Source organism: Somniosus microcephalus, unplaced genomic scaffold (genome assembly GCF_052327205.1).
Source record: "Somniosus microcephalus isolate GS21.2 unplaced genomic scaffold, FLI_Smic_1.0 unresolved_chr1, whole genome shotgun sequence".
NCBI classification, from domain to species: Eukaryota; Metazoa; Chordata; class Chondrichthyes; order Squaliformes; family Somniosidae; genus Somniosus; species Somniosus microcephalus.
The window spans coordinates 161,810,626-161,820,943 of record NW_028225179.1 but is presented as its reverse complement, the minus strand read 5'-3'; the positions used below and the strand labels follow the sequence as shown (position 1 = coordinate 161,820,943).

General features: G+C 48.5%; 1 protein-coding gene across 1 annotated transcript; it reads left to right on the top strand.

Moving 5' to 3' along the window:
- The first annotated feature begins 3,182 nt into the window (after nucleotides 1-3,182).
- LOC147096416 (uncharacterized) lies at nucleotides 3,183-10,003 on the top strand. Its single transcript, XM_085975188.1, has 2 exons — nucleotides 3,183-3,397; nucleotides 5,633-10,003. Exon 2 carries the CDS (start codon nucleotides 5,742-5,744, stop codon nucleotides 7,125-7,127), a length of 1,386 nt encoding a protein of 461 aa, XP_085831314.1. The 5' UTR covers nucleotides 3,183-3,397; nucleotides 5,633-5,741; the 3' UTR covers nucleotides 7,128-10,003.
- The last annotated feature ends 315 nt before the right edge of the window (nucleotides 10,004-10,318 follow it).

The following is a 10,318-nucleotide window of genomic DNA, read 5'->3' as shown; positions in this document are numbered from 1 at the left end:
CATCTCCTTGGCAAAGGGTACACATCGACTTTGCTGGTCCATTTATGGACTCAATGTTCCTAATAGCGGTGGATGCACACTCCAAGTGGCCGGAGGTAATAAAGATCACCACCACCACCACAGAAAAAACCATCACAGTGTTAAGGACTATGTTTGCTAGGAATGGCCTGCCGGAACAGATCTGTTCTGATAATGGACCGCAATTTGTGTCCGAAGAATTCAAGAAATTCTTAAAGAGCAATGGGGTTAAGCACTACACGTCAGCCCCGTACCATCCCGCCTCCAATGGATTGGCTGAAAGGTTTGTCCAGACCTTCAAGAAGGCCATAAAGGCCATGGGTAATGAAGACATTAACTTACAACATAAGGTGGATAGCTTCTTGTTGGCGTACAGGAATGCAACACATGCGGTCACAAATCAAACTCCCGCCATGATGTTTTTTAATAGACGACTAAGATGCCGGCTGGATTTGCTCAAGCCAAACGTCAGAAGGGACGTAGAGAACCGGCAATTCCAGGGCATGAATGAAAGGGCCACTAGATCTTTTCAGATAGGTCAACAAGTTTTGGCCCGGGACTACCGTACCGAGAAATGGCAGCCTGGAACTATTGGAAAAAGGCTAGGCCCGTTGATGTATACGGTGGACCTTGGGGACAGTATAATAAGGCGCCATGTTGACCAGATCATAGGGTCAGCCACAAATGGCCAGCCTACTTCACCACCTTACCCGGTTACTGTTGAAACAGAGATACCCAGAACACCTACCTCCGATCTGGTAATACTGGAATCAGAGGAACCTGAGACTGTCTTTCAAGCCAAATCGACTTTGCCAGAAGCACCTACTACCCCGCCGGGAATGACGACACCACTGAGGCGTTATCCGGACAGAGTCCGGAAACCTCCAGAGAGACTGAATCTGTGAACTGTCTTGCATAAAGTTGTATATATGTTATAATGTATGTTTAATGGGAAATCAGTATGTTGTAAGCTAAAAAGGGAGGATTGTAGTGTATGTACCCGTCTACCTTTAAGAGAACTATTGTATGTAACCGTTCACCTTTAAGAGAACTACTTTAGGTGTGGCACTACTTGTTTGGCTTCTGTATACTGTAATACCGACAGTGACCACACCAGTATATAAGTGCTGTGGCAGGTTTTATTGGGCAGATTCGCCCTGACCTTCGAATAGTAAAGTCCTGTTGTATGTTACTCCTGAAGTCTGTGTCGTAATTAACTGCACAAACCACAGACTTTACAGGTCCCTTGCTGTTTGTGGTCTACATTAATGATTTGGATGTGAATGTAAAAGGTATGATAAGTAAGTTCGCAGATGACACGAAAATTGGTGGGGTGGTAAACCACTGTTTGTATTCCACTGTGTACATGCCTGTACATGCCTCGGCTGACTCCTCCCACAAATCCTGGTGTAAAGGTGACTGCTCCGCAGCCCCTTTGTATTCTGGACCGGTCGACCACTCGAGGCACACCTTCATTCTCTTGTTAATAAAAGCCTGTTAATTACTCGCTTAATCTCAGTCTTTTGAGTTATTGATAGCGCATCAGGTGCTAAATAGCGAGGAGGGTAGTCTCAGTCTGCAGGACGATATAGATGGGTTGGTCAGATGGGCGGAACAGTGGCAAATGGAATTTAACCTGGAAAAGTGCGAGGTGATGCACTTTGGAGGGACTAACAAGGCAAGGGAATACACAATGAATGTTAAGACCCTAGGTAAGGCGGAGGGTCAGAGGGACCTTGGTGTGCATGTACATAGATCCCTGAAGGCAGCAGAACAGGTGGATAAGGTGGTTAAAAAGGCATATGGGATACTTGCCTTCATTAGCCGAGGCATAGAATATAAGAGCAGGGAGGTTATGATGGAGCTGTATAAAACGCTAGTTAGGCCACAGCTGGAATACTGTGTGCAGTTCTGGTCGCCACACTATAGGAAGGATGTGATTGCTTTGGAGAGGGTGCAGAGGAGATTCACCAGGATGTTACCTGGGCTGGAGCGCTTCAGCTATGAAGAGAGACTGGACAGGCTGGGGTTGTTTTCCTTGGAGCAGAGAAGGCTGAGGGGGGACCTGATTGAGGTGTACAAAATTATGAGGGGCATAGATAGGGTAGATAGAAAGGAGCTTTTTCCCTTAGTAGAGGGGTCAATAACAAGGGGGCATAGATTCAAGGTAAGGGGCAGGAGGTTTAGAGGGGATTTGAGGAAGAAATTTTTCACCCAGAGGGTGGTTGGAATCTGGAACTCACTGTCTGAAAGGATGGTGGAGGCAGAAACCCTCACAACAGTCAAGAAGCATTTGGATGAGCACTTGAAATGCCATTGCATACAAGGCTACGGACCAAACGCTGGAAAATGGGATTAGGTTAGACAGGGCTTGATGGCCGGCACCGACGCGATGGGCCGAAGGGCCTCTTTCCGTGCTGTATAACTCTATGACTCTATGACTACAGTTCATTCTATGACACCCACAAGTCGTGTACTCAAACGGATCAAGCTTGGGGTTTGATGTGGTAGAAGGCGAACGAGATGAGAATGGAAATAATCTCGAGTAAGAAAAGGCCCAAAAATTAAACAGTCTGGAACAGAACATCAATTCGTCTTCTCTTATCATGGAGAAATCAAATATTTGACACACTGTGTTTGAAACAAAGCTTATTTATTCACTGAAATAACAACAGAAAATGCTGGAAATACTCAGCAGGCCAGGCAGGATCCGTGGAGAGAGAAACAGAGTTAACGTTTCAGGTCTGCGACCCTTCATCAGAACTGGAAAAAGCTGGAGATGTAACAGATATTGCTAAGGTAAGAGGCAGGAAAGTTATCCTGGGTGGATCTGAAACACGAAGGGTGGAAGTTCAGTTGGAATCCACGTGGAATAAGTTGGAACTGGAGACAGGTGCTGAGGAAAGAGATGTGGCTGTGAAACCGAGTCTTGGAAAATGTTGCAAATGGGGAATGGCAAAATCATACAGCATGAAAAATGGGAGTAAGGGTTAAAGTCTGAAATTGTTGAACTCAATGTTGAGTCCAGAAGGCTGTAAAGTGCCGAATCGAAAGATGAGGTGCTGTTCCTCGAGCTTTATTTATTCACTATTTAAACAGAATATTAATCTCCAGCGCAGATACAGGGGTTATTAAGATCAGCAGAAACAAACCATGACTACTAGAATGAACATGGTTCAGTCCTCAATCTGATCACAGTAAATCATGTTCCATTCACTAATCTGGTCTTTTACCCAGCATTCCCTGCAGTGGACCACGTGCCGCACCCAGACTACAAGAGCCCAGTGCGCAGGCGCGGGAGGTGCCGGTATATTGAGCATGCGCAGTGCGTTACTGGAGATGGAGAGGAGCTGAAGCCGGGAGGGCGATGGTGCAGCGGGTAAGAATCGCGACGGAGGGAGTAATGGACCGGTAGGTGGGTGGGGAGGCTTCATAAACAACTCGTGCAGGAGGCAAGCCCCCGAATAATAACCTGAAGATCCCGTGTTTGCAGTTGTGGGGATTTCTTCCCCTTACAGGCCCAGGTTAACGGCAGCCATCTTTGTAAAGGAGGACGGAAAGTTTCAGTGCGATGTCACCCTGTGCCTGAGGCAAAGAGCCATCTTTGTAAAGGAGAGCGGAAAGTTCCAGTGCGACGTCACCCTATGCCTGAGACAAAGAGCCACCTTTGTAAAGGAGGACAGAAAGTTTCAGTGCGACGTCACCCTGTGCCTGAGACAAAGAGCCATCTTTGTAAAGGAGAGCGGAAAGTTTCAGTGCGACGTCACCCTGTGCCTGAGACAAAGAGCCATCTTTGTAAAGGAGAGCGGAAAGTTTCAGTGCGACGTCACCCTGTGCCTGAGCCAAAGAGCCTTGTGTCCAATGCGGGGAATAAAGGCCCACAGCCGCCCCGGGCCCTGAACAAGGGACTGGAGAAACTCGCTGCCCTGCGGATCAGACAATCAGCCGGCGCTAGTCCCGCCCCTCGGGCTCCCCGATTGGTTGGAGGACCCGCCGCCGGCTCGCTCCTCCAGCCTCGCCCCGCTCGCTCCCTATTGGTGGGAAGCTGCCGTCAATCAGGCTGCGGGCCCGGGTGACGTGTCCCCGAGGAGATCACGTGCACCGTCCAAGTGCCGCCGCTCGGTCCGGAGCCTCGCAGACTCTCTGGTTTTTCTATTTCTCTCGATTCTCTCCCGATCCACCCCGCGCCATTCTCCACCCAATCGGAGCGGAGAAAACTCACTTCGCGTCACCGATCGCGACTCTGGAACCGACACCAAGGCCTTTCCCCGGAATGGCCCCGCGCCGACTCCGTCCGGCAGGATCCGAGTGCGCAGGTGCAGCTCCGAGTGGGGGAGGGGGGTTGGTCTCCTCTGGGCATGCGCGGTTGTTACCCTTGGTGACCGGGAGGGGTCGCTGTGCCGGACTCGGCCCAAACCACTGCTCCCTGTGCGCATGCGCGGACTCTCGGCTGTCAATCCAGCAACCGCCAGAAGAGGTTGCTGGTGAGACCAGTGAAGGAAGAAAGACTTGCATTTATATAGCGCCTTTCACCACCACCGGACGTCCCAAAGTACTTTACAGCTAATGAAGTACTTTTGCAGTGTAGTCACTGTTGTAATGTAGGAAATGTGGCAGTAAATTAGCGCACAGCAAGCTCCCACAGACAGCAATGTGATAATGACCAGATAATCTATCATTTTTTTATGGTGATTGAGGGATAAACATTGGCTAGGACACTGGGGATAATTCCCCTGCTCTTTCCCACATTACAACAGTGACTACTTCATTGTAGTACTTCATTGGCTGTAAAGCACTTTAGGATATCTGGTGGCACTATCTAAATGCAAGTCTTTCTTTCCTGAAATAATGCCATGGGATCTTTTACATCCACCTGAGAGAGCAAACAGGACCTCAATTTAACATCTCATCTGAAAGACGGCACCTCCGACAGTGCCGCACTCCCTCAGCACTGCACTGGAGTGTCAGCCTGGATTTTTGTGCTCAAGTCTCTGGAGTGGGACTATGAACCCACAACTTTCTGACTCAGAGGCGCGAGTGCTACCCACTGAGCCACTGGCTGACACTAAAGAGCAAGCAGTTCTGACGAAAGGTCATCGACCTGAAACGTTAACTCTGTTTCTCTCTCCACAGATGCTGCCTGACCTGCTGAGTATTTCCAGCATTTTCTGTTTTTATTAAAGAAATGAGGGAGTGATTGCTGACGGGAAGAATGTTGGGTCGTCCTGCGCATACGCACCTCCCTGTGGCTGAGGCGAAACACCGACTCGCCCCCACCTGAGCCGCTCACACGTACCAGATGTTGCGGCTCCGCATGCACGCCCGATGTTCCAACCGCGGGGTTTTGTGTGCTGAGCATGCGTGTTGCGGACCGATCGGGACGGGCGATTGTAGAGCAGGAAGGAGAGCGCGGGGGCCATGAGCACATGCGCGGGACTCGGAGTCAACAGAGTGCTTTCTGGAGCGCGGGGGCTTGTGTGCATTACAGCCGCCTTTACTGCTGATCCTTTCAACCAACCTGGGGCCTGAAAATCAGCTTCACTGCCCCTAGGTTCGGAAAGGGGAAAATTAAACAACAGTTTGCCTCTGATCCTTTTCTGATCTCAATTTACAGGGTTATAGAAGTGGAGCAGTCACAGGCGGGAAGCTCAGACCAAACATCACGTCAAGATCTGACAGAGTCGCTGGATTCATCAGGACCTGAATATCATCGGCCTTTGCACATGGAAGGAGAGAGCAGGGATCGCAACGCAGACAAACCGCACACGTGTTCAGTGTGTGGACGCGGATTCAGCCGATCGCTTGACCTGGTGAGACACGTGCACCGTCACACCAGGGAGAAACCGGGTAAAGGTGGGGACGGCGGGAAGGGCTTCAGTTCCCCGTCAGCATTGGAAGTTCAACGGCACAGTCACACCAGGGACAGTCTGTTCACCTGCTCCGTGTGTGGAAAGGGATTTGTTTGTTCATCCCACCTGCAAACACACCAGGGAGTTCACACTGGGGAGAGACCATTTCAGTGTTCTGACTGTGGGAAGAGTTTTAAAAACCCCAGGGAACTAAAGCAGCACCAACTTGTCCACACTGATGAGAGACCATTTCCATGTTCTGACTGTGGGAAGAGCTTTAAAAGCGCTCATTATCTGAAGAGACACTGGCGCCTACACACTGGGGAGAGGCCGTTCACCTGCTCTGTGTGTGGGAAGGGATTCACTCAGTCATCCAACCTGCTGACACATCAGCGAGTTCACACTGACGAGAGGCCCTTTAAATGTTCTGACTGTGGGAAGAGCTTTAAAAGCTCCGGGGAGCTGAAGGGACACCAGCGAGTTCACACTGGGGAGAGACTCTTTCAATGTTCTGAGTGTGGGAAGAGTTTTAAAAGCTCCGGGGAGCTCAAGAGACACCAACACCTACACACGGGGGAGAGGCCGTTCAGATGCTCTGTGTGTGGGAAGGGATTCGCTCATTCATCCCACCTGCTGGTACATCAGCGAGTTCACACTGGGGAGAGTCCATTCACCTGCTCCGTGTGTGGGAAGGGATTCGCTCATTCATCCCACCTGCTGCTACATCAGCGAGTTCACACTGGGGAGAGACCGTTCACCTGCTCCGTGTGTGGGAAGGGATTCACTCAGTCATCCAACCTGCTGATACATCAGCGAGTTCACACTGACGAGAGGCCCTTTAAATGTTCTGACTGTGGGAAGAGCTTTAAAAGCTCCGGGGAGCTGAAGGGACACCAGCGAGTTCACACTGGGGAGAGACTCTTTCAATGTTCTGAGTGTGGGAAGAGTTTTAAAAGCTCCGGGGAGCTCAAGAAACACCAACACCGACACACTGGGGAGAGGCCGTTCACCTGCTCCGTGTGTGGGAAGGGATTCGCTAATTCATACCACCTGCTGCTACATCAGCGAGTTCACACTGGGGAGAGACCGTTCACCTGCTCCGTGTGTGGGAAGGGATTCACTCAGTCATCCCACCTGCTGACACATCAGCGAGTTCACACTGGGGAGAGACCGCTCACCTGCTCCGTGTGTGGGAAGGGATTCACTCAGTCATCCAACCTGCTGACACACCAGCGACTTCACACTGATCATAGAATCTAACAGCACAGAAGGAGGTGATTCGGCCCATCGTGTCTGTGCCCATCGTGTCTTTGAAAGAGCTGTCCAATTTAGTCCCACACCCCAGCTTTATCCCCAGAACTCTGCAAACTAGTCCTCTTTAAGGACTCATCCAATTACTGTTTGAAAATTCCTGTGGAACCTGATTCCAGCATCCTTTCAGATGGTGCGTTCCAGATCTGAACAACCCTCTGTACGAAAACAATTCTCCTCATTTCACCTATAGTTCTTTTAGTAACTATTTTAAATCTGTGACCTTTGGTTACCAACCCACTTGCCAGAGTGAACAGTTTCTCCCTACTTGCTCGATCAAAACCCCTCATCATTTTGAACACCTCTATTAGGTCTCCTCTTAACCTTCTCTGCTCTAAGGGGAACAATCCCAGCTTCTCCAGTCTCTCCACATAACTGAAGTCCCTCATCCCTGGTACCATCCTGGTCAACCTCCTCTGCACCCTCTCCAAGGCCTTGACATCCTTCCTAAAGTGTGGTGCCCAGAACTGTACACAAGACTCCAGCTGAGGCCAAAACTCTGCAGCTGTACAAAACCCTGGTTAGACCACACCTGGAGCACTGTGAGCAGTTCTGGGCACCACACCTTAGGAAGGATATATTGGCCTTGGAGGGAGTGCAGCGTAGGTTTACCAGAATGATACCCGGACTTCAAGGGTTACGTTACGAGGAGGGATTACACAAATTAGGGTTGTATTCCCTGGAATTTAGAAAGTTAAGGGGTCATCTGATCGAAGTTTTCAGGATATTAAGGGGAACAGATAGGGTAGATAGAGAGAAACTATTTCCGCTGGTTGGGGATTCTAGGACTGGGGGCAGAGTCTAAAAATTAGAGCCAGACCTTTCAGGAGTGAAATTAGGAAACACTTCTACACAAAGGGTGATAGAAGTTTGGAACTCTCTTCCGCAAACAGCAATTGATGCTCGATCAATTGTTAATTTTCAATCTGAGATTGATAGGTTTTGTTAACCAAAGGTATTGAGGGATATGGGCCAAAGGCGGGTGTATGGAGTTAGGTCACAGATCAGCCATGATCCCATTGAATGGTGGAACAGGCTCGAGGGGCTGAATGGCCTCCTCCTGTCCTATGTTCCTAACTAGTGATTTGTAAAGGTTTAGTGTAACTTCCTTGTTTTTGTATTCAATGGCCCTATTTACAAAGCCAAGTATCCCATACGCTTTCTGAACCGCCTCACCAACTTGCCGCGGCACTTTCAAAGATTTGTGAATATGGGCCCCCAGGTCCCTCTGCTCTTGCACCCCCTCAAAATAGTCCCATTTAGATTATACGGCCTCTCCCTGTTGTTTCTCCCAAAGTGCATCACTTCACACTTATCCTCATTTAATTTCATCTGCCTTGTGTCTGCTCATTTCACAGTCTGTCTCTGTCCTTCTGAAGTCTGCTACTACTACACTCTCAAAACTTGGCAACATAGTAAATAGTATCATCCGTAAACTTTGAAATTGTACACCTATACCCAAGTCCAGGTCAGTTATATATAACAAGAAAAGCAATGGTCCTAATCCCGACCCCTGGGGGAGCCCACTGCATACTTCCCTCCAGTCAGAAAAACATCCCTCAGCACTGCTCACTGCCTCCTCTCCCTTAGCCAATTATATACCCAAATTACCATCAGCCCTTTAATTCCCTCTGCTGCTATTTTCAGAGCAAGTCTCATATGGTATTTTATCAAATGCCTTTTGAAAGTCCATATGTACAACATCTGCTGCACTACCTTCATCAACCCTCTGTTACTTCATCAGAGAACTCAATCAGGATAATCAGACATGATTTACCTTTAACAAATCCATACTGGCTGCCCCTTATTAATCCATGCTTCTCCAAGTGAGAATTAAATTTGTCCTTGACAATGGTCTCTAGTCGTTCACCCACCACTGTAGGGATCGCAAAATCCCCTCAGCCCCCGAAGATCGGGAAATATTAATCCACATCGTGGACGAAGACTTGTGTGATTTAAATTGTCTCTGGGTTGGACAATGTTTTAAAACATACCCAGAACCACAAAAGGCTGCGTTAAAAAGCTCGTAAGCTAGGCAGCACTTGGACACTGGAATCAAAGAACTTTGTGAAAATCGCACACTTTAAGATTGTACATTTTATTAAAAGATGTACTCTTGAGTTTTGGACTGTTTAAATTGCCCAGGGCATAAAAATGGCTGAACAGACCTCATGGAAACAGAATTTTAAAAGGCAGCAGAAAAGGACAGACAGGCTGTTAGCATATGAAAAGCTCAGCGCTGCCCTGTAGTAAGTTTGAATGGAGCCCGAGCTGTCAGTCACCCTGTGGTATTGGGCGGGTCCGGTAACCTACAAGCTGCTTGTTTACACTGGGGAATGGCCCATTTGAATCAGCCAATCATCGGACGGCAAGCAGAATGGGTTGTTAACACACATCCATTCACTGAAATTGACTCTACTATGTGATGTCTCCATGTATGAATGGAGGAAGTTAAAAGCCCTTCTCTTGTGTATTCAGACTTTTCGGCACGAAATTGCGCACGGACCTTTTCGGCGCGAAAACAGCAGGGACTCCCAGGGTATAAAGATTAAGCCCAGGAAGTCCTCTGCCCCCTTTTTTGTCTCTTTTACTCTTTGGACTGCAGGTGAGCAAGGCTTCTGACCCACTAGCAAGACAATCTAGTGAGAAGTAAAGGGGTGGTAATTTAAGGGAAATGTTGCTAAGATTGTAAGGTTAACATTGTAGCCATTTATCCCTCGTTTTTGCCGTCTGCCTTCCCCTGTTAAGCAATTTTACCGTGATTACTTTGATCGTGTGGTGTAGTTTCTTTAGTTTTAATAAAATTTGACTTTCTTGCATCCAGACTATTTGTCCGTTTTTAATATATCATTAATTATAAGTTCCTCCAGTCAGAACTGGAGGCGGGGGGGGGCGGGTTTAGCGATTCAAAACCGCTGATTGGAATTGGTCACCGTGCAGTAGCAAAGGCTGCCTGACCAGGTAAATTACCGTAAACCAGGTAAAGGATGCCCACCTACACCACTGACATTAAACTGATTGGCCTGTAGTTACCAGGTTTGTCCCTCTTCCCTTTTTTTAAACAGGGTGTAACATTTGCAATCCTCCAGTCCTCTGTCACCACTCCCATATATCTGAGGGAGATTGAAAGATTGTGGTCG